The 25,076-nt window shown below is 36.2% G+C and overlaps 1 protein-coding gene across 1 annotated transcript; it reads left to right on the top strand.

Moving 5' to 3' along the window:
• Nucleotides 1–23,762: 23,762 nt before the first annotated feature.
• LOC131659818 (mitochondrial metalloendopeptidase OMA1-like) lies at nt 23,763–25,068 on the top strand. Its single transcript, XM_058928947.1, has 3 exons — nt 23,763–24,453; nt 24,569–24,717; nt 24,813–25,068. Exons 1-3 carry the CDS (start codon nt 23,881–23,883, stop codon nt 25,066–25,068), a joined length of 978 nt encoding a protein of 325 aa, XP_058784930.1. The 5' UTR covers nt 23,763–23,880.
• The last annotated feature ends 8 nt before the right edge of the window (nt 25,069–25,076 follow it).

Genomic DNA, 25,076 nt, shown 5'->3' on the forward strand with positions numbered 1-25,076 from the left:
ACCGGCCGTTCGGACCGGTCGAACCGGGAACCGGCCAGGTAACCGGTCTGGTTCAATAGTCAGATCGGGTATGCCATCAAACCGGTAGAAACCGGTGAAAACCGGAAAACCGGCGGTTTAATTGTTTTTTTTTTAATTTTTTTTTTAACTTTTTTTTAAACTTTTTTTTTAATTTTTTTTTTAACATTTCTTTTAAACTTTTTTTTTAACCTTTTTTTAATATATTTAGTAGTGTATTACTTAAATAGCATTCTCACATAGTTTTTTTCGTTAGTGACAAATTAAAAACTTTATTGTCTATTTGTTATCTTTGCTAATAAATTTTCTTAAATAGCATAAATATATTGAATTTTATTTGATTTTCTTTTTAGGAGGATCCTATTTTGAATTAAATTTGGTACATATTGGAGTTATTTTGTTATAAACTATTCAATTATATTATGTTGTAATTAGACTTTGTTTAGATTATGTTGTAATTAGACTTTGTTTACAATTAGACTTTGTAATTTTTTACTATTTTGTTATATGTGATACATTTGTTTAAAATTTGAATTTAAGTTATGAAATTGTGAATTTATGATATGATAATTTTAAAAAATTTAAAATCTAGTTATATTTTTTTAGAGACTGAATCATCCGGTTCGACCGGTTTTATACCTATATAATGATAGGTCTATTCAACCGAGTTATCCGGTTTAATCCGGTTTGGTCGTGCGGTTCGACCAGTGACCCAGTGGTTCGACCGATAAACCAGTGACTCAGTACCCTCACTGGTTCGATGACCGGTCCGGTTTTTAAAACACTTAGAAATGAAAAACAATAGTTACCAACTTATCTGCCTTGGATGTGTCATACTGGTTTCATTGGTTTTAACCATTTGATATAGGTACATGTGGTCTCCCTTATTGTTTTACTTTTGTGTTGCAAATGTTAGGAGTTCCTAAATAGTTTATTCAGTAAATTCCTAAATTGTTGAATCTGGCTTATTAGTAAATTTCTTTCTCAAATTACTGGTATTATGATGAATTTTGCAGTATAGAAACTAACTTTAATATGTTCAATTTAGATTGGGTTTTTTTTGATATTGTGTTAGTAGTGGTGTATTTAACTGCATCGTGTGTATTTAATTTTACAGTTACTTTGAATCCTCTGGTTTCTACTTGTATACAACGCCGTTTCAAACCTACCCGTCTCCCACATCAAGTCTAACTCATGTTACTATCCCTTTCTTCTTGCTTATAGTTTGTTGTTTTCTGCTTGTAGTTTATTGTTTATGGTTCTATTTAATTTCAATTTAGTGTCTCTCAATCCATTTTTTGGTTTGTGGACTTATATTACCTTGAAATAAGGTAATGTCTTCTTTAAGAAATCGGGTATTCTGATTAGGTATTCTGATTAGGTATTCTATTATTCACACTTTATAGGATCTCATTAGGTATTCTGATCAAAACATAATGATGATAGCTATTTATTATCTTGACAGAATTCCTTAGTACCTGATAGAGAAACCAAGAAGCATTTGTTTAGCTTAATTAAGACATGGATAAGACATGGATGAATTCAAACCGATTGTCGAAAGAGTACGAGAAAGGGGTATGGGAATTCGTTGAGTTTGCGGTTGCGCACTCCGAAGACCCGCTTCGAATGTCGTGTCCTTGCCTGGGTTGCTGTTATGGGGGTAAGGTTGACGGGAATAAGTTGGCATCCCATTTACTACGGTTTGGAATTGATAGAAGTTATACATGTTGGACAATGCATGGTGAGAAAAGTAACGGGAATACTGAGTCGAGTTGTAATAGGAAGTATGCTTCAAACGACGATTGCACAGACACATACGATTGCGATCGAATCGAAGAGATTGCAGAAGCGCTTGAAGAAGATCTTGCGGATTGTCCCAAAATGTTTGAGAGGTTGGTAAGCGATGCAGAGAAACCGTTGAATGAGGGTTGTACAAAATTCACAAGATTGTCTGCGGTGTTAAAGTTGTACAACTTAAAGGCGGACAATGGATGGTAGGATAAAAGTTTCACAGAGTTATTAGCCCTTATGAAAGATATGCTACCAGATGATAATGTTCTTCCCAATCAAACGTATGAGGCCAAAAAGATGTTGTCCTCTATTGGCATGAGCTATGATAAGATACATGCATGTCCAAACGATTGCGTTTTGTTTCGAAACGAGTATGCAGCGTTGAATGAGTGTCCTAAATGTGGTGCCCCTCGATATAAGAAAAAGTTGTCTCCTGCTAAAGTCTTATGGTATTTTACTATAATTCCGAGATTTAGACGCATGTATCGTAGTGAGACCGATTCAAGACACTTGACTTGGCATGCAGATGAAAGAATTATTGATGGAAAGTTGCGACATCCGGCAGACTCACCACAATGGTCGAAAGTTGATACTGATTATCCTGAATTTGGAAAAGAAGCAAGAAACCTTCGGTTGTCATTGTCTACTGATGGAATGAGCCCGCATGGTATTCAAAGTATCTCACATAGCACATGGCCTGTGATTCTTATGATTTATAACCTACCTCCGTGGCTATGTATGAAGCGTAAGTACATGATGTTATCTATGCTAATTTCTGGGCCTAAACAACCAGGGAATGACATAGACGTATACTTGGCACACTTAATCGAAGATTTAAAGTTTTTGTGGGAGAACGGTGTGGAGGTTTACGATGGGTATAGGAAGGAAAGTTTCAACTTGAGGGCGATGTTGTTTGGAACAATTAATGATTTTCCAGCATACGGAAATCTATCCGGGTACAGCAATAAAGGTCAAAAGGCGTGTCCTGTTTGTGAAGACGAAACCGATACGACACGATTGGAGATTTGTTAGAAGAATGTCTTTCTCGGCCATCGTAGATTCTTAAATTCTAATCATCACTACCGTGGGTGGAGAAAAGCAGTCAATGGAAAGGCCGAACATGGTACAGCCCCGCATTTTTTATCAGGTGATCAAATTTTTGAAAAGGTGAAAGATGTGAGCACTCAGTTTGGCAAGCCTTTTGCACATTCACTTGTCAAGGGTGGGTGGAAGAAGAAGTCAATTTTTTTTGAACTTCCATATTGGAAGTCGTTGTACATAAGACATTTCCTGGATGTTATGCATATTGAAAAAAAATGTATTTGACAGCGTCATAGGTACGTTACTCAATATACAAGGAAAGTCTAAGGATGGCCTCAACATAAGGAAGGACATGGTAAACATGGGAATGAGAACTGAATAGGGACCCGTGACGAAAGGAAAACGAACATATCTGCCACCTGCTGTTTACACTCTATCTAGAAAGGAGAAGAAAACATTGTGTAAGTTCCTCAGTGAAGTTAAAGTTCCAGAAGGCTACTCTTCAGATATTAGAAGACTTGTGTCCATGAAAGACCTCAAGTTAAAGAGTTTGAAGACGCATGATTGCCATGTTATAATGGAACACTTTTTACCAATAGGTATACGTTCTATTCTGCCAGAAAAAGTAAGAAGCGCAATAACTAAGCTGTGTTTCTTCTTCAGGTCAATTTACAGTAAGGTGGTCGATCCCGCGATCTTACCAACATTGCAAAAAGAGATAGTTGTTACTTTATGTGATCTTGAAATTTATTTTCCTCCCTCGTTTTTTGACATAATGGTTCATCTAGTCGTTCATCTTGTGAAAGAGACACAATTGTGCGGACCAGCTTATATGAGATGGATGTACCCTGCTGAACGTTATATGAAAATATTAAAAGGGTACGTGAAAAACAGAAGTCGACCGGAGGGTTGTATTGCCGAACGATACATTGTTGAAGAAGCGGTTGAGTTTTGTACTAAATATCTGTCAAATGTTCAATCAATTGGACTCCCCAAATCTCATATTGTCGAAAAAAAAAGAAGGAAAAAAGCTAATTGGAAATAAAGTTGTGACAGTATCAATGGTCGAACGGGATCAAGCGCACTTGTATGTTCTGCACAATGAGATTGAGGTTGAGCCGTATGTTGAAATGCACAAGGTTGTTCTCCGAGATTTAAATCCAAATAGAAATGAGAACTGGATAGTACGAGAGCACAATCGAAGTTTCATACCGTGGTTTAGGGATCATATTTATTCAAAGTATCGTTCAGATCCTGCTTCAGTAACAGAAAGGTTGAGATGTTTAGCCTATGGTCCAAGTGTAATTGTGCTTTCTTATAGCGCATACGCAATTAATGGATACACATTTTATACCAAAGAACAGGATGATAAAAGTACTATGCAAAATAGTGGTGTTACCTTGGTAGCTGAAGCATTGCACATATCAAGTGCGAATGACTTAAATCCGAAATTTGCAAATTTGTCATATTTTGGGGTTATCGAGCGCATTTTGGTGTTTGATTACGCGAAGTTTCAGATTCCTGTATTTGGTTGCAAGTGGGTTGAAAATAATAGTGGCATACGAATGGATAAGTCAGGATTTTTGCAAGTGGATCTCAATAGGGTAGGGTACAAAGATGAGCCTTTCATTCTAGCCTCTCAAGCTAAACAAGTGTTCTATGTCAATGATCCGACAAGTACGAAATGGTCTATAGTGCTTTTATCTAACAAAATAGTTGATGAAAACATTGAACATCAAGGTGATATTGGTGTTGGCATTGAATCTTGTACAAGAAACGATCAAAATGAGAATGAATCTTGTACTAGAAATGATCATAATGAGGGTATTTGGATCAATCCAACCGTCCGCGTTGTTAAGAGACGCGTAGAACACAATCCTACCAAGAAAAGAAAGAGACGTTAGTGATAAAGGTAATAGTATACATATTCCGACTAATTTGCTTGATTCAATTTGTACCGATTGTTTTATTCAATAGTATAGTACTTATTCAATTTTGGTGCATATTCTCATTTTGTACATAACTTTTGAACCATGTATCCGTTTGTCGACTTCTTTACATGTAACTATACTATTTTGACGATTCCGGAGCTGCTCATGCACTTATCTTTACATTTCGGGACTGTTTTTTTATCGGTTTTGCTTCTGCCCGTAATCAAAAGTCGGGCTTAGGGTCTGAATTTCGGAAAACCGACTTTATTTTTGAGTCCGTGGGGATGTTTTACCATAGCCATGTAAATTTCGTTCAATTCCGACAACTTTCTTTTTTTACGCTTATTTTGATTTGTACCGATTTCGTTTCCGATTTACTTGTACATGCATGGTTTGACTTCCATTTGACTTGTATAGATTGTTAGCTCATTAATAGTGTACTAATGTGCTTTAGTTTGTTTGATACAGGTTCAATGGCTCCGGATAGAGATGCTCCACCTGAAAACTCACAAGAAAACTCACAAGAAAGAGATGCTCAAGAAAGAGATGCTCCGGATACAAATGCTCCACCTGATACTAAAGCAAAAGAAGTTGCACGAGGCATCACCATTATGAAGGGAATCATTCGACATAGAGACCAAGGATTAGTATACCATTTGGAATGGAATTTTGAAAACCAACCAATTGGTCCTAATTCTGCAAAGTTGACAAGCTATATTGGTACACTTGTTCGTATGCATATTCCAGTCTTCGTAGCTAAATGGAATCTGAAAAGCGAAGAGTTGGATGCGGAAAAAAAAAGCGATTTGGGACGAGCTTCAGGTATATATCATATATGGTTAATTGTTGTTATTATCTTGACGATAAATTGTTTAAATTACTTATACTAACACACTATGCGTATGTTTTTTTGCAGAGGACTTTTGAGATACCAGATGATCGTAGCCGCTACATACTTAGTTTGGCCGGCAAAAGATATAGAGGGTGGAAAGCTTTTTTGACAAACACCTATCTTAAGGATAAAGATGAAAACTTTCTTGAAGAGGCACCGGGACGGCCAAAAAAGTATGAGATCTTCATTGATGAAAAAGATTGGGCTGAGTTTGTAAAGCAAAGAGATGAATATTTTCGGAAAAGGAGTGCCACGAATAGTGCGAGAGCATCCAAACCCGCGTATCCATACAAAAAAGGGCGTTTGGGATATGCACGCTTAGAGGATAAAATTGTAAGTAAATAGAAATACGTTTTAATTAATTGTCTAAATATGCATGTTTTATTTGACGATTTTATCATTTGTGTCAATGCATAGCTAGAGGAGACTAAAAGTGAGGAAACTTCACTTCCTGTACATGTGTTGTGGAAGGAAGCTCGTGTGGGCAAGAATCAAGCTGTTGATCCCGATGTTCAGAGAGTTTATACTGAATGTGTAAGTATAATGCTGTGTCTTTAATTAAATCAAATGTTTTTTAATATATAAATGATTTTTTATCTCCACTAATAATTATTGAAATGTAAATGAATTACAGGAGACCTTGTCGCAATCGGTATCCACCGGTGAGGGGAGCGTACTTAGTAGAGCACTAGATGCTCCTGAGTATCCCGGTCGGGTGAGGGGTAAGGGTCATGGTGTGACTCCAACCTCTTTTTACAAGAGTCCTAGGAGAAGATCAAATCTTACCAATGAAGAAGTGTTGCAAAAGTTGCAGGAATTGCAAGCACAAGTCTCTGAATTGCAAAGAGATAAAGATATGTATATGAGAGAAAAGTGCAACACTTCATCGGTGAAAGAAACTAGTGATAAGGCTAGTATCAACTGTCAAAGGAAATTTCCCGAGGTAATTATAAATTTTTTTCCTTACAAATTGTTCTATTTTATTAATGATAATGACTTTATATTTACTATTGGTTTAGGGCATTTCATCTTGCCAACTATACTTATCGTCACCGAATTATCGACTAGTTGGCAAGGGAAAAGTGCACAACACTTTGGGAGATTTACTTCACCATAGACCGCTCCCGGATGGACACCTGAAAGTATCGGTGGATGTTGTATTAGATCATGATGCGATGCTACCGGTACCTGACATGGTCTCAGAGACGACATTGCTGCGAGATGCAATAGGATCATTTGTTGCATGGCCCTCAGAGCTCATTACCATTAGTGATGAGGTATATTGAAAACGATTATGAATCATTTAGTTTTCGAATGTCAATTCTAAACCGTTTATTAATTATTTTTTACATTTTAATTTTAGACTGCTCCTATAAAACCCGCAATTAAGGGTAAAGGGATTTTACAGGAGGAAGAGTCTGTTGCATCACTAAAAGAGGTACATTTAAAGTGTTAATATATAATCTGAATCTAAATCTGCATGATTTTATATTTTACCTAACTTATATGATTTTTAGGCATCCGCTCGGGAGTCACAACAAGTGACGCAGCAAGTTCGTAGCGTACCACCCACTGGTCCTCCGAAGATAGCGGCAAAAAAAGGCGGTGCTTTTGTGCCTCGATACCGGACGACGCTCGCAACAATGGTTGATATGTCCAATTTGAAGGATGGTGCTTTACGTGAAATCAATATGGATGAAAGTGTCTTCGGTATTGAATTCAAGTCACATATTGCAATTGATGACTTGGAAGAGATTTTTACGCATGAACAACTAGGCGTCGGTAATATGCACTCATACATCCGATAATATTCACTCATCCGATATATTATTTAATTAGTCCCACAATATAATTTATTTACACATTTCAATGAAAATAATCTAATGTTTATTATGTTTTTATTTAAGGTTGTTGTATGACAGAGTGTTGCGCGGGACTGTATTGTCTAACAGATTCCGTTTCGTGTCTTCCGCCCATTGCAGCGGAATGGCAATTGATTCGGAACCGGAATCAGTTAGACAGCTCTTAGTCAATAGATTCATGTCCACCGGCAATTCAGAAAGTCTGCATCTTTGGGCGTATAATACCCGACCAGTAGGGTTAGTTCTCATTCTTGGTTCATCTAATCTCTGTTTCTTTTGTGTATAGCAAAATTTTCATATAACCTATTGTTTTAATTTATAGAGCACACTGGTTGTTGCTTGCTATTAGGGGTGGAAATAGGCTAGGCTAGGCTTTAGAAGGCCTGGGTCTGGCCTACGATAAACTTAAAAGGCCTAAGCCTGGCCTAAGGCCTATCATAGGCTCAATTTTTTGGCCTGGCCTGGCCTTTTTAAAAGCCTGACCTGGCCTGAAAGCCTATTTAAAAAGCCTGTATCTCATTAAAGTTTTCGATTAATCTATATAACTTAAGAAGTCTTGTAGGTCGGCCTATATATACATATATAAGTAAACCTATTTAGCATTTGTTTTATATATATATATATATATATATATATATATATATATATATATATATATATATATATATATATATATATATATATATATATATATATATATATATATATATATATATATATATATATATATAGGGTAGCCTATTTAGCTTTTTTTTTTCCTAATATATATGCATACATGAACCAACTTATTTAACATATCTCTAATATATATGAAAATATAGGCCGGCCTATAAGGCTTCATAGGCTTTTTTAATAGCCTAAGCCTAGCCTATTAAATAAAATAGGCTTTTAAAAAAGCCTAAGCCTGGCCTCTTTATTAAATAGGCTTGGCCTGGCCTAGGCCTATGTAGGCTGGGCCGTAGGCCCCTGTAGGCTGGTCTGGCCTATTCCCACCCCTACTTGCTATCAACCCTATAAGAGAAGTCGTGTATTATCTGAATTCGGTAAATGGTGACTGGACCAATTATCCGGCTATGAAGGAAATCGTTGATTTGTAAGTGGGATCGTTCTAAATATTCATGTATATTTATATATTTACTTATTTGTGGGATTGATCTAAACATATGCTTTTATATATTTGTTAATTAGATCAATACAAGTGTTCCGAAGTCAACGGGACGCACAAGTATCCCGGACTAAATCAAACAACATTACTTGGATCAAAGTGCAGGTACATTATTTTTCACAATTTTGCTTATAATATTTATGCTACTTGATAAAACAAGACAACTATAAAATCTTATTTGTTTTTCTATGTAGTGTCCGCAACAACGAAACAGTTCATATTGCGGATACTTTGTTTTGAGGTTTATGAAAGAAATCCTTCAGGCGAATCAATTAGAGATTTCGCTCACGGTATGAATTTATAACTTAAGATAATTTCATATAATTTATTACATTTAACTAAATATATCATTCATATTATGTTTTTGTTTTGTAGTACCTTGACGAATTCCGTGCTGCTGGGTACCCGAGACTTAAGTTGGAAGAAATCAAAGAGGATTTGTGTCACTTTTATATTAAGCAATTTTTCATGTAGGATTTGTGTCGATTTGAACTATAATATTATTGATGTTGTAATGATGTATATATATAATTTTGGATATTATAATGGTATTATATTAGTATATATATATATATATATTGTCTTACTGATGGCTGAAATTATATCGTCGAAAATATATTACAGGTCGAAAATATTACAGGTTGAAAACATATTACAGGTCGAAAATATTACAGGTCGACTGGGAGGATTAAATTACAGGCTGCACATTAAAATACATCATTTAGCAACGACAGCGCTTTTAAAAAGCACTCTTAAAGGTCCACCTACAAAAGCGCTTCTTAGTAAAAGCGCTGCCAAAGAATAATAAAAAAGCATAAAAAAAAACGCAACATACGAAAGCGCTTTTGGAAAAGCGCTCTTATAGGGGGGGATACCAGAGCGCTTTTTCCAGGAAAGCGCTCTTATAGGGGGGCTTACCAGAGCGCTTTTTCCAGAAAAGCGCTCTTATAGGGGGGGTCTACCATAGCGCTTTTTCCAGAAAAGCGCTCTTATAGGGGGACCTACCAGAGCGCTTTCTGAAGCGCTTTTGTTACCTACGCCAGCGCTGGCTTTCACAGCGCTTTTAAGGGCTTTTAAAGCCCATAAAAAGCGCTTTTAAAGCCCCAGCGTGTTGTAGTGATAGAAGGCGGTAACCTTCGAATAAGACGCAACCAAAGAAGATGCAAAAAGGTATAGTCAGAAACAGACCTTATTTTGTTCCTCTCTCTCTCTGCAATGCATCGAGAATATTATTGAGAACCTTTGTAACCCTAACAGTATGAGGATGTGAAGGAGGCAAAATAGTGTTTCCTTGGTGTAGAGTTTGTTTGGATTGTTGAAACTGCTCCTCACCGAGATTTTCTCTCTCTCTCATGCGTTGGGTATATAATATAACGTGATCGGTTAGTGTAAGGAACAGTTTCGTATCTTCCCATTTTCCATTTGAAACGATCGATGAAGCCTTTAGGAACTTTCTCAAAATCTGCTGCCTCTACCGGTAACCCTCCTTTAGGCTCTGGTAACAAATGGGTTGTGAAATTGTTTGTTACAAAAGGAAAAGAGCATATAAAAGCTGCTAGTTTTCTCATTTCTTCCAAAAATGACTACTGGTGAGTGAATGAGTGAGAGAGTAAGGTATGAGAAATTGAAGCTGCGTGCTCACTCAGAATGAGGAGGTGCAACGCAACAACGTAACAAACTTTCTTTTTTCTCTCAGGAAAAGAAAATATATAGGGAGAGAGAGAAAAAGTATGCTGTCCTGTAGGCACACAAATAGTACCAAGAAAAATACTTGCGCATCAGCACAAACATAAAAGGTGGCTATACAAACAACCAATCATAATTTTTTATTAATTAAAAAATAAAAATATTTTTTTCTCTCTCCTACTCAATCACAACCACCACATGAATTCAATTAAAAAAGAAATTAAATTTTAAATGAATTTAAAATTCTCTCTTTTCTTATTGGTTGTTCCTAACACTCATGATTTATGTTCGTATCCATGTCAGTTTTTCCCTAATACCAATGAGTTTAGTGAATGATCAACCCTCTTCAATTTTAATAGTTTTTTCTTTAAAGGATTAAATATTATTTTTTATTCTTTAAAAAATGACACTTTCTAAGTTTATCTTTGAAAAAGTAATAACATAATGTTAAAATATTTAAAATAAATGCAACTAAATGACTGATAGAGAAAAAAAACGGAAAATGAAAAAGATGAATTGTTTTCATTTATTCTCTTTGAAGGATAGAAAAACACTTAGAAAGGGGGGGTTTGAATAAGTGTAGTCTTAAAACTTGAACGATAAAAATAAATTGCACAGTTATTTTTATCCTGGTTCGTTGTTAACTAAACTACTCCAGTCCACCCCCACTGAGTGATTTACCTCACATGAGAATTTAATCCACTAATCGCAACAGATTACAATGGTTTTCCACTTAGTCCGCGACTAAGTCTTCTAGAGTATCCTGATCACAACCTGATCACTCCAGGAACAAATGCTTAGACACAAGCTAAGACTTTCTTAGAGTATCCTGACCACCACGTGATCACTCTAATTACAACTGCTTAGACACAAGCTAAGACTTCCTAGAGTATCCTGATCAACACTTGATCACTCTAGTTACTTACAAATTAATGTAATCAAATAAGAGTTTTACAATGCTTCTGAAAAGCTATAATCACAACAGTGATATTTCTCTTAACGTTTAAGCTTAATCTCACTAATATATTACAACAGCAATGTAGTGAGCTTTGATGAAGATGAAGTTTCTGAGCTTTTAATTTGAACAGCGTTTCAGCAAGTCTTTCAGAATAATTTCGTTTAGAATTGGTAACCTTGCTTCTCATCAGAACTTCATATTTATAGGCGTTTGAGAAGATGACCGTTGGGCGCATTTAATGCTTTGCGTATTCCGTACAGCATTGCATTTAATGTTTCACGCTTTTGTCAACTACCTCGAGCCTTGTTCACGCTGTGTCTACTGACGTTGCCTTTAATAGCTTCCAACGTTCCTTTTGTCAGTCAGCGTAGCCTGCCACTTGTACTTTCTTCTGATCTGATGTTTGTGAATAAAATATTTGAATATCATCAGAGTCAAACAACTTGGTGCATAACATCTTCTTGTCTTCTGACCTTGAAGTGCTTCTGAGCGTGATACCATGAGAACTTCAGTGCTTCGGCTTCTGATCTCAAGTTCTTCTGATGCTTCCATAGACCCATGTTCTGATTCTGCCTTGACCATCTTCTGATGTCTTGCCAGACCATGTTCTGATGTTGCATGTTGAACCTTCTGAGACAAAGCTTCTGAGCGCTGATTTGTGCATACTCTTTATATATTTCCTGAAAGGGAAATTGCAATGTATTAGAGTACCACATTATTTCACACAAAATTCATATCCTTGTTATCATCAAAACTAAGAATATTGATCAGATCAAATCTTGTTCTAACAATCTCCCCCTTTTTGATGATGACAAAAACATATATAAATGATATGAATTTGCGATCAAAAAGAGCAGACGGCTAAAGACAAATTACACAGCTATAGCATAATCATGTGAATATGTCTCCCCCTGAGATTAACAATCTCCCCCTGAGATGAATAATCTCCCCCTGAAATAAATACTCGAAGAACTTTAATAATAAAAGACTTCCCTGATTATTTCGGTAGAGACGATCACATAAGCTTTTGTCTTCTGATAATTCATAGCTTCTGAATTCTGCTTCCATTGGACAGCTTCAGAACTTGAATTTCTTTAGATCCCTAGAACACTCACAGCTTCTGATTCCTGCTTCCATTTAGGACAGCTTCAGAACTTGAATTTCTTTGATCTTCAGAACATTCACAGCTTCTGATTCCTGCTTCCATTTAGGACAGCTTCAGAACTTGAATTTCTTTGATCTTCAGAACATTCATAGCTTCTGATTCATGCTTCCATTTAGGACAGCTTCAGAACTTGAGTTTTCTGGATCTTTAGAACATTCACAGCTTCCGATTTCTGCTTCCCTCGGATAGCTTCAGAGCTTTAATTTCTTCTTACATCACTTCATGCTAGATTGTATCAGAACATTGTTGAATGTACCAGAGCATCATCAGAGCATCTCTACATCCTGAAATGTTACAGAACAAAACTAAACAACAAAAGTCAGCATGAATGAGTTAGAACATAAAATGTGTATCAGAACACAAAATATGTATCAGAGCCATATAAGCCATATAGAATATATCAGATCCAATAGACAATGTATCAGAGCAAATAGACAATGATTTGGATCATATTCTATTATCAGAATTTCTGATCATTCTTCCTTCTTGCTTCTGATTCTGAAGCTTCCTAGCACTCAGCTTGCTTCAAGAATCCAAGAGCTTGATTCATTTTGTTGCTTCTTATGTTGATCTTGAATCTTCGAATCCTGCAACAACACAACTTAAAAACATAGAACTTTGCAAGTTCTGTTAGTAGTGTGGAGCCTTTTTACTCGGTAACTGATAATATTAATCAGATCAATTATCATATATTTTCTCCCCCTTTTTGTCATAACATCAAAAAGCATAAAAGATTCAGATAAAAAACAAAAAGAAATACACAAGAGAAAAAGGATGATTTTCATTGAAGTTCAAGCAGACAAGTACAGAAGTACACGTAGAGAAGGAAGACAAGATGCACAAAAACAGATGCAGCAAAAGCAAAAGAGCAAAAAACAGCATAGACTCAATCTAAGACGGCCCTAGCCTTGACAGGATCTTAGCCAGCATCTCTTGAACCCCATTGTTGTGCTCATTCTGCTTCTCTATGAAAGCTCTAAACTCAGCATTGACTGAGCTTTGCTCTTCCTGGTTCTTCTGAAGAACTTCCAAAGTCCTTGCAAGACAAGAAGGTTCATCAAAAGAAGCTTCACAGCTTCTATCCACAGGGATGGCATTCTGATCCGCGGCTTCCATAGTCAGATCATTTACAAGATTTTCCTTAACAAGAATGGTTTCATCAACATGATCTTCAACATCTGCTTCTTGCATAGAAGCATCTCCATAATCTGCAGCAGGAATTTCCGAATCTCCATTCTCAAGTGCCTGAAGAATGGCAGCTAGATTCCTGGGGGCAGAAGGACCTTCAACTTCTGGTGGGTCAACAACTTCTGGAATGACCATGCTTGGGTCTTCCTTAGAAGGGTTTTCCCTCAGAAAGTCAAAGAGGGTCTTGAAATCCCCGAGCAGAACTGGATATTGAGGTATCCAGATAACAATCTCCTTGCAAGGGTTGGCTTCTAATGCAGCAGTTAGTCTTGCTACTTCCAATTCATCCACAAAGGGCTTCTCTTCCAAAAGATGTCTTCCTCTGAGACGAACAAACCAGAAGTCTTCATAGCTTCTCCGAATTCCACGAGGCCGTGGGGCAGTTTCTATACAGGCTTCCTGAAGTTCTAAAAACAAATCATCTGATTCTCTGCGTAAGATCCTCCAGAAGTTCCGCATAGCAACATCATTCAAGCCAGAACTTTCAGCAATTCTGAGAGTATCAAAGATACTTCTGAAACAGAGTTAGTTGAGGATGAAGGAGAAGGGATGGAGGCATCTGGAATTGGTGAAAGAGGAGGAGAATTTGGTTTGGTTGTGGGAGAAGATGGAGGTGTAAGAACATGGACAGATACAGGTGATTCTGATGTGGCTTTTTCTGGTTCAGGGGTAGGGGCAACCGCTATTGGTGTAACTTCTGAAAAATCAGCAGGAGCAGAATCAGGTTCATAAATGCATATACCTTTGGATGCTTTCTGAAAAGCTTCGACCACAGCCTCAGTCCTCTTTTGTTTCTTATTCTTAGGCTTTTCAACAATCTTTGCTTTGCCTTTAGATATCTCTTTCCTTCTGACATTTGCCAGACTTTCTTGTTGATTCACAGCCTCTTGAGCAGCATTTTCTTCATCTGACTCTTGAAGAATCATCTTCCTTTTTCTGGTTTTCTTCTTCTCAACAGTTTCAACAATCTCAGCATTGTTGATTGACTTCTTCTTCTTTTTCTCAGCTTCCTTCCTTTTCTTCTCAAAATCAACAGAAACAGCCTTAACAACTTTTGCAATGACTTCTTCTGGGACCACTTCTTTCTCAGTGGTAGCAGCAGGATGATCAAACTTTCTTTTGGTCCTTTCTTCCTTCTTGCGATTTACTATAATTGGAGCACCTTTCTCTTGATCTTTAAGACTTTTATCCTCTTTTTGTGACTTCAGATACCTAGTTCTGACTTCTGGTACCTCACTATTGAAGAAGGTTTCAAATTCAGCTAGAACTGGTTCTCTTCTGATTCTTGTTCCAGCAAGAGGTTGAGGAGTCTTAATGATAGCCTTAATCACTTTCATCTTCTTTAAAGTGAAGGCATTCAGACAGGCCCCAGTTGTGACAGCAAGGTTCTTGATAGTGCCTTCAGTTTCCAGTTGCTCAACAATCTTGGAATGAACCAGAAGATTGGTGATAATTCTGCCAAACGGAATGGTGGTACAATTTTTCTCTCTGAAGGCATTTCTGGACTCCTTCACAGTCTTCCACATGTGGTTGAAGATAATTTAAATGGCATCAACCTTCTTCTTGGTGGCAATGCAATACAGAATGTATCTCTGCTCATTGTTGATGAAATCAGAGGCATGTGTCCCTTTCTTGTGATAGAAACACCCAAGAAGAATCTTGGTCCAGATTTTGAAGAGATCTCTCAAGTCCTTGACATTTTTTGTTTCATTAACGTCCGGATAGAGAGTAGACAAAATATCTCCCCAATTTGCCCTTTGATCAATTTCAAAAGCCCCTTCAGGGTTTTTCAGATCAAACATCACTCTTAAGATGTTTTCAGTTACAACCACAAACTTTCCATGGATGAAGGATAATATTGATTTTGGAGCAACCACTGCATGTATCCAGAATTCCTTGACAAGATCTGGGTAGACAAGACCACAAAACTCAGCAAACAACGAAGTCCAACCTTGAAAAATGATATCTTCTTTGAGGTGAAATTCATGTTCTTCAAGATTATCAAAATCAACCATAAGTTCACATAGAACTTCTAGTTTGTCTTTAGGAATGGAGCACGCAACAACTGTAGTGAGTTCCTTATTAACTTCATCTTGAATATGGAGAAAAGTAGATGAACTAATATTTTGAGATGAAGAAGCAGCCATTGAAACAGAATGAACAGCAAGGAAGAACAAATTCTGGGTTTTCGGTTAGGGTTTTAGAAGCGACTAAGAAGATTTCAAAAGAAAGTATGCAAGAAGAAAGAGAGACTCGGAGCGAAAAAGATATATGAGATGATTTGAAAAGAATATATAGAGACGGATTTGAAAAAAAAAAAAAGATTAGAAAATGAACAGTTACAGAATCAAGGGAAATCAATTTTCATTTCTTGATAAGTGACATTAGGTGAGAGAACGTGGTAAATGAATTGATTTAACACAGTTACCTAGGTCGACGTCTTTTCAACTGCACGCTTTATACTAACCGTACATACACGTGTTCACCATTAGATAATAGATGACAGCTGTAAAATATGAATAAACTTTACGCCTTCTGATCACTGCTTCTGATTGTCATTCTTAAGAAATGATCTGGTTCTGATAGGATCATCTTTCTTTCCAAGGATCACATCTTCTGAATGAGCTGAAGCAAGTCTAGGTGATCTTCTGATAGTTGGTTCTTCAGAAATCCTAAGATTCTCTAAAGATGCAGCAACTTGATCTTCTGAGCCATTGCTTCTGAGACTGCCAGCTTCTGCAGCTTTGCTTCTTGATTCTTCAACTTCCGATATATCAATATCAAAATCTGCAAAATTCTCAAACTGCTTTGGTTTTTCAAGACCAAGCTTATCATCAAACCTGATATTGATTGATTCTTCTACAATCAATGTTTCAGTATTGTATACTCTGTAGCCTTTAGAGCGTTCAGAATATCCAAGAAGGAAACATTTTTGTGCTTTGGAATCAAACTTACCAAGATGATCTTTAGTATTCATAATAAAACATACACATCCAAAAGGATGGAAATATAAAATGTTGGGCTTTCTGTTCTTCCACAATTCATAAGGAGTCTTATTTATAATAGGTCTGATAGAGATTCTATTCTGAATATAGCATGCAGTGTTTATTGCTTCTGCCCAGAAATGCTTAGCCATATTGGTTTCATTGATCATGGTTCTGGCCATTTCTTGTAGAGTCCTATTCTTTCGCTCTACAACTCCATTTTGCTGTGGAGTTCTGGGGCAAGAGAAATCATGGGCAATACCATTTTCTTTGAAGAACTCCTCAAAGAATCTGTTCTCAAATTCGCCACCGTGATCACTTCTGACCTTAATGATTTTACACTCTTTCTCAGATTGAATCTGAGTGCAGAATTCAAAGAACACTGAATGAGACTCATCCTTGTGTTTCAAGAACTTTACCCACATCCAGCGGCTATAATCATCAACGATGACTAATCCATATTTCTTCCCTCTAACAGATGCTGTTTTGACTGGGCCAAACAGATCAATGTGCAAGAGTTCTAACGGCCTTGAGGAAGAAACAACATTCTTAGACTTGAATGCAGGTCTGGAGAACTTGCCCTTCTGGCATGCTTCACAAAGAGCATCTGATTTGAATTTCAGATTTGGGAGTCCTCTGACCAGATTTAGTTTGTTAATCTGAGAAATCTTTCTCAAACTAGCATGTCCTAATCTTCTGTGCCAGACCCATTGCTCTTCATAAACAGACATAAGACAAGTCACCTTCTGATTCTTAAGATCCTGAAGATCTGTCTTATAAATGTTGTTCTTTCTCTTGCCTGTAAATAGGATTGAGCCATCCTTCTGACTTACAGCCTTGCAAGACTTTTGATTAAAGATTATGTCATAACCATTGTCACTTAATTGACTTATGGACAATAAGTTATGAGCTAATCCATCTACTCGAAGAACATTAGTTATGGAAGGAGAGTTACCAAGACTTATGGTTCCAGAGCCAATGATTTTGCCCTTCTGATCTCCTCCAAACTTAACTTCCCCACCTGGTTTAAGCACCAGGTCTTGGAATGTAGACCTTCTTCCTGTCATGTGTCGCGAGCATCCAGAGTCCAGGTACCATGACATGTTGTGCTTTTCCTTCTTTGCAGCCAAGGATATCTGCAATAGGAATAATCTTTTCCTTAGGTACCCACATTTTCTTGGTTCCTTTCTTGTTAGTTCTCCTCAAGTTCTGATTGAACTTGGGTTTAGCAAAATATTTAGCAAGAGGAACAGTATGATACTTCTTATTCTGAGTTCCATGATATTTCTTAGGTTGTGTCACATGCTTCTTGGTGTGTGTTATGTGAAAACTTTGTGCATGTGATATGTGCTTAATATCATGGGAGTGGCCAAATTTAAATTGGTTATACAGAGGCTTGTATGATATTTTCATATCATCCACAGATTCAAGCTTGTATGGGATTTCACCCTCATAACCAATGCCAACTCTCTTGTTCCCAGACACAGCATATATCATAGAAGCTAGCTGACTTCTGCCAATACTTCTAGATAAGAACTTCCTGAAACTTAAATCATATTCTTTCAGAATATGATTCAGACTGGGAGTGGATTTTTCTGAATCAGAAGGAGATCCAACATTATTGGATAATTTTAAAACTTTTTCTTTTAATTCAGAATTTTCCAACTCAAGCTTCTTAGTTTCAAATTCAAATTGCTTTTTCAGCTTTTTGTATTTGATACTAAGATGAGCTTTTAATTCAAGAAGCTCTGTTAGACTGGAAACTAACTCTTCTCTAGATAGTTCAGAAAATACCTCTTCAGAATCTGATTCTGATGTAGATTCTGATCCATCATCTTCTGTCGCCATCAGCGCAAAGTTTGCCTGCTCTCCTTCAGAGTCTGATCCCGATTCTGATTCAAAATCATCCCATGTTGCCATAAGACCTTTCTTCTTATGAAACTTCTTCTTGGGATTCTCCTTCTGAAGTTTCGGACACTCATTCTTGTAATGTCCAGGCTCATTGCACTCATAGCAGACAGCCTTCTTCTTGTCAGATCTTCTGTCACCAGAAGATTCTCCTCGTTCAAATTTCTTTGAACTTCTGAAGCCTCTGAACTTCCTTTGCTTGCTCTTCCAGAGTTGGTTTACCCTTCTGGAGATCATGGACAGTTCATCTTCTTCTTCAGATTCTGATTCTTTAGGATCTTCTTCTCTAGCCTGAAAAGCGTTAGTGCATTTTTTAACATTAGATTTTAAAGCAATATACTTACCTTTCTTCTGAGGTTCATTAGCGTCAAGTTCAATCTCATGACTCCTCAGGGCACTGATCAGCTCTTCCAAAGAAACTTCATTCAGATTCTTCGCAATCTTGAATGCAGTCACCATTGGGCCCCATCTTCTGGGCAAACTTCTGATGATCTTCTTTACATGATCAGCCTTGGTGTAGCCTTTATCCATAACTCTCAATCCAGCAGTTAGAGTTTGAAATCTTGAGAACATCTTCTCAATATCTTCATCATCCTCCATCTTGAAGGCTTCATATTTCTGGATTAGAGCAAGAGCTTTAGTCTCTTTGACTTGAGCATTTCCTTCATGGGTCATTTTCAATGACTCATATATATCATAGGCCGTTTCCCTGTTAGATATCTTCTCATACTCAGCATGAGAGATAGCATTCAGCAAAACAGTTCTACATTTATGATGATTCTTGAAAAGCTTCTTCTGATCATCATCCATTTCTTGCCTCGTAAGCTTTACGCCACTAGCTTTCACTAGATGTTTGTAACCATCCATCAGAAGATCCCATAGATCAGCATCCAGACCGAGAAAGTAACTTTCCAGTTTATCTTTCCAGTATTCAAAGTTTTCACCATCAAATACTGGTGGTCTAGTATAACCATTGTTACCATTGTATTGCTCAGCAGAGCCAGATGTAGATGCAGCTGGATTTGTTGGAACTTCACTAGCCATCTTTTACTGAAGCGTTCTTCTCTTCCTGAATCTTTTCTAAACACGGTTAAGTGCTTGCACCTTAGAACCGGCGCTCTGATGCCAATTGAAGGATAGAAAAACACTTAGAAAGGGGGGGTTTGAATAAGTGTAGTCTTAAAACTTGAACGATAAAAATAAATTGCACAGTTATTTTTATCCTGGTTCGTTGTTAACTAAACTACTCCAGTCCACCCCCACTGAGTGATTTACCTCACATGAGGATTTAATCCACTAATCGCAACAGATTACAATGGTTTTCCACTTAGTCCGCGACTAAGTCTTCTAGAGTATCCTGATCACAACCTGATCACTCCAGGAACAAATGCTTAGACACAAGCTAAGACTTTCTTAGAGTATCCTGACCACCACGTGATCACTCTAATTACAACTGCTTAGACACAAGCTAAGACTTCCTAGAGTATCCTGATCAACACTTGATCACTCTAGTTACTTACAAATTAATGTAATCAAATAAGAGTTTTACAATGCTTCTGAAAAGCTATAATCACAACAGTGATATTTCTCTTAACGTTTAAGCTTAATCTCACTAATATATTACAACAGCAATGTAGTGAGCTTTGATGAAGATGAAGTTTCTGAGCTTTTAATTTGAACAGCGTTTCAGCAAGTCTTTTAGAATAATTTCGTTTAGAATTGGTAACCTTGCTTCTCATCAGAACTTCATATTTATAGGCGTTTGAGAAGATGACCGTTGGGCGCATTTAATGCTTTGCGTATTCCGTACAACATTGCATTTAATGTTTCACGCTTTTGTCAACTACCTCGAGCCTTGTTCATGCTGTGTCTACTGACGTTGCCTTTAATAGCTTCCAACGTTCCTTTTGTCAGTCAGCGTAGCCTGCCACTTGTACTTTCTTCTGATCTGATGTTTGTGAATAAAATATTTGAATATCATCAGAGTCAAACAGCTTGGTGCATAGCATCTTCTTGTCTTCTGACCTTGAAGTGCTTCTGAGCGTGATACCATGAGAACTTCAGTGCTTCTGCTTCTGATCTCAAGTTCTTCTGATGCTTCCATAGACCCATGTTCTGATTCTGCCTTGACCATCTTCTGATGTCTTGCCAGACCATGTTCTGATGTTGCATGTTGAACCTTCTGAGACAAAGCTTCTGAGCGCTGATTTGTGCATACTCTTTATATATTTTCTGAAAGGGAAATTGCAATGTATTAGAGTACCACATTATTTCACACAAAATTCATATCCTTGTTATCATCAAAACTAAGAATATTGATCAGAACAAATCTTGTTCTAACACTCTTTTCGTAAGCTAAGTAAGAATTTCATTAAAATCTAACTTAAACATTAAATTGATCCAGTTAATCAATTAAAATTATATAACCTCAATTATAATATGAAATACTTTTACTTTAAAAAAAAGTAAAATAATATATTAATCTTCAAAAATATCCTACCCCACTCATGGATCTCTTATGCACCATGCGAGTTGCTTAAAATGTATCTTGCTTCTATAGATGTATCTCCGTGTTTACTGTGATTTCTAGTAAACAACCGCTAGTCCTCCAAATCAAATACTTTGGTAACTTACATGATCGACTAGATTGATCATAGGATATGTGTCTAAGTTTTTATGACTATGCTTGCAATTGAACTCATGTTTCGACACAATTGCTTCTCTAATGAATATACTAAAGTTTTTCTTGAAGACAATAAATGACACAACTACATGGCGAATGTTTCCATCACAAGTCCTTTCATCAATTTGCCATCTAAGATTCTTTGCATCATTCGAATTAAAAAAAGTCTCTTAAATCGTGAAATTATTGGCAAGTACCATAACACTTTAGCAGGAGGATGCTTCCTACTAACATTGTCATAGTAATTGTCATCACCATTGTTGGCCTTCAACTTGTAACGCGACACACCATATTTTGGACATTGATAAAATTCTTCATACTCTTGTATAATATACAATCATTAGGGCAAGCATGTATTTTGATATACTCTAGATCCATTGGACTCAATATCTTCTTGGCCTCATAGCAACGATCTGACAATTTGTTATCTTCTGGTAACATTTGCTTTGGCAATTCAAGTAATTCCGTGAAACTTTTCTCCGACCATCCATTTTTTGCCTTTAGATTAAACAACTTTAACACCACCGACAATCGTGTAAAATTTGTGCATCCCTTATATAAAGGGGTGTCTTTATCACTACATATAGTATCATAAATATGAGCATTCTAAAAAGAAGATTCCCCGATAGCACATAACATATCCTCTAGTTGATCTTTCATATATTCATCTTCATCCACTCTTTAACTTTGTGGCACTCAACTTTTCTCTTTATCCACCTCACCATGCCATGTCCATATTATATAATTTTGACATATACCATCACAACAAAGGTGCTGGAATATTTCTTTCTTTGTACCCTTACAGATATTCACGCAAACAACACAAGGGCATCTGGCTCGCTTGTTCACCAAGGGCATCTTATGAAAGAAATACGAAATATTTTGAAGATATTTTTCTAGTTTTGTCCTCTTGTTCCATCTTAAAAAAATATTTTAATGTCTGAGTCTTCAGAAGACGATTCTTTAGAAGTTGACTTCATTTAGAGTCTGGATCTTCAAGTTATGATCCTTGAACTAGTTTAAAGTCTGAGTCTTCAGGTTCTGATCCTTCAAAGATTAATGACTTTTTTCAAAAGTTGACCTCCTTCAAAATCTGATTCTTCAGAGTTTGATCTTTAGGATCTGCATCTTTAAGCTTCTCTTTAGATGTTCAATGTAGTATCATAATTGACTTTGTATTTGAATTTTTAATATATGTTCCTGCATACTTGAACAAAGTTAGTATATCCAATTGTTCTTTAAATACTTTGTTATCAACAAAATCTATGGGATATGGTATAAACTAATTTTGTTCCAATTGTCGCCTCATACAAGCCTTCTCGCCATCCACACACAAATCCAATATCACATCTTGTTCAATACCGATAGAAGAGATTATTAAGTCCTCATAAAACACCTTCAGTGTAGCTCCATTCATGAATATAGAGTTCACGTTCACCACTTCGTCACAGAAAATATCCAAACTCACATACGGAGAGAACCTTAAATGTGAGTCATCTCCCACATTTTCATCATCATCTTCTAACATTTCCTATATAGGTCATTTCTTCAGCTTCATCTTTTTTCTTCACATTTTTGTTTTTATATGTTTCATGTTATTTCAACTTCACATTTCTGATTTCCTTTTGTTTTATATTTTTTCACATTATTTCTTTATCCATTTCAATTTTAAAATTTGAATATTTAAGGTTTACGCGCATATGACTTTCTTTATTATGGTTATAAAACCTTAATGTTCTCCATTAACCACTTTTCTTTTCTGTTAATTTGTAATGTTATTTTCTTAAATCCAAATTTTTATACACACTGTATTTTTTTATAATTAATATAATAAAATTATAACTATTAAAAAATAATAAAGTAAAATGTTATAAAAATTATGTGGAACTATATTTTCATCACAGAATATAATTCATTACCCAAATAGCTACTTTATGCTATCATTGTTACAAAGCTGGTATTTTTTATGCATTTACTCAGTTTGGTCATTATATTAGTCTTTATTAAAGTTAAAATTAAAATTAAAATTGAACAACTATTTTATAAAAAATAATACCGTGGAACATCAAGCTCTTGGTTTGAAAGTGGTCTTTTTGCGAGAAAATTACTTATTTCAATTACTTCTTTTACGAGTTTGGTAAGGAATCTCTGTTTCTTCTATTATATGTATAATTGATTTGTAATATTACCTTTTGTTGAGGTTTTCCGTTTCTATGTGTAATCGAGTTAGAGAACCTTTAGTTCTCCATATATATATATATATATATATATATATATATATATATATATATATATATATATATATATATATAAATATAAAATAAAAGCTTACTTAATCCTTAAATAGCTACAAAGAGGGTTCATCCCATCGCTCACTAGACCTATTGGTTAGTATTTGTGTGCCTATAGTAGTACCACTTTTTGTATTTGTCCCTATATAGTTCCATTTTAATGAAAATTTTGGAAGAGAGAAAAAAGAAAACAAAGTTTGTTACGTTGGTTCAAGAGTTGTTGTACCTCCTCATTTTTCTGAGAGGCATTCTGTTACATTACTCTTTCACTCATCTCACCAAGCAAGCATCTTCCGTTTTTGAAAGTAGAAAACCTAATGAGAAATCTCAATCCTCATGCGCTAACTTCTTTTCCTAACAAACTATTTCACATTCCCAACAGATTTTACTGCGTGGATTCTGAAAAAATGCCCAAAGGCTTCATCGATCGTTTCAAGTGGAAATTCAGAAAATACGAAACTGTTCCATACACTAAACGATCACGTTATATTATATACCCAACACATCAGAGGGAGAGAAGTCGCGGCGAGAAACAGTTTCAACTATTCAAACAAAGTTTCCGACGAGATGCAATTTTGCCTCCTTCACATCCACATACTGTTAGGGTTAAAAAGATTCTCAATAACATTCTCAATGCATTGCAGAAAGAGAGGAACAAAATGAGGTCTGCTTCTTCTAACTATAGCTTTTTGCATCTTCTTTGGTTGCGTCTTATTCGAAGGTTACCGCCTTCTATGTCCCATCTGGATGGATTAAATTGGGAGATTTTGGTTGTCAATGCTCCTGACTTAACTTGCCAATGTTGCCCTGGTGGCAAGATGATTATATCCAAGGTTCTTATTAACCATTTTTCAAATGATGCGGAGATTGCAACTTGTATTGCACATGAGGCCAGTATTCTATTATTTTTCTGCAGTTGTAAATCTTAATACCTCGCAAATTGCTAATTTAAACTAAAGATAACAAAGACTTAGTAACTTATGTTGGTTTTCCTGTCAATTATAGGTTGCACATATTGTGGCTCGACACCCTGCTGAAAAAATCACAAAGAGCGTGTGGATTTATATTGTGTATATGGGGCTTAACAAGTTTATCAGCATTGATTATAGTAAGCAAGTGGCGCCGCTTGTCTCTAGACTACCTTTCCACCGACGGTATCATTAATTCATTTTCTTTCTTTTTCTAATCTATTCATATTCATATGCTAATCTGCTATCATCCAATAATCCAATCTATTCACAATTTTCAGGTTTGAAATCGAAGCTGATTACATCGGCCTTCTACTAATGGCAGCAGCTGGCTATGATCCTCAGGTGGCACCTAAAGTATGTGAAAAGATAGAAACGTTATATGAACGTGACAACGATTCTATGCTTACATGTTTTTTTGATACCCATCCATCAGGAGGAAAAAGAGCCAACGCATTGACTCGGCCTAAGATAATGAATGAAGCTCTTGTTTTATATAATGAGGCAATTGCAACAACAAGGTGTGGGGTTGAATGATTTCATTC

Source organism: Vicia villosa, linkage group LG3 (assembly GCF_029867415.1).
Source record: "Vicia villosa cultivar HV-30 ecotype Madison, WI linkage group LG3, Vvil1.0, whole genome shotgun sequence".
NCBI classification, from domain to species: Eukaryota; Viridiplantae; Streptophyta; class Magnoliopsida; order Fabales; family Fabaceae; genus Vicia; species Vicia villosa.

Excerpts from the sequence above, each read along its gene's own strand:
- LOC131659818 (XM_058928947.1), top strand. The coding sequence starts at position 23,881 with ATGAGAAATCTCAATCCTCATGCGCTAACTTCTTTTCCTAACAAACTA. Across the intron at positions 24,454-24,568 it reads CAACTTGTATTGCACATGAG|GTTGCACATATTGTGGCTCG; the intron begins GCCAGTATTCTA and ends TGTCAATTATAG. Across the intron at positions 24,718-24,812 it reads AGACTACCTTTCCACCGACG|GTTTGAAATCGAAGCTGATT; the intron begins GTATCATTAATT and ends CACAATTTTCAG.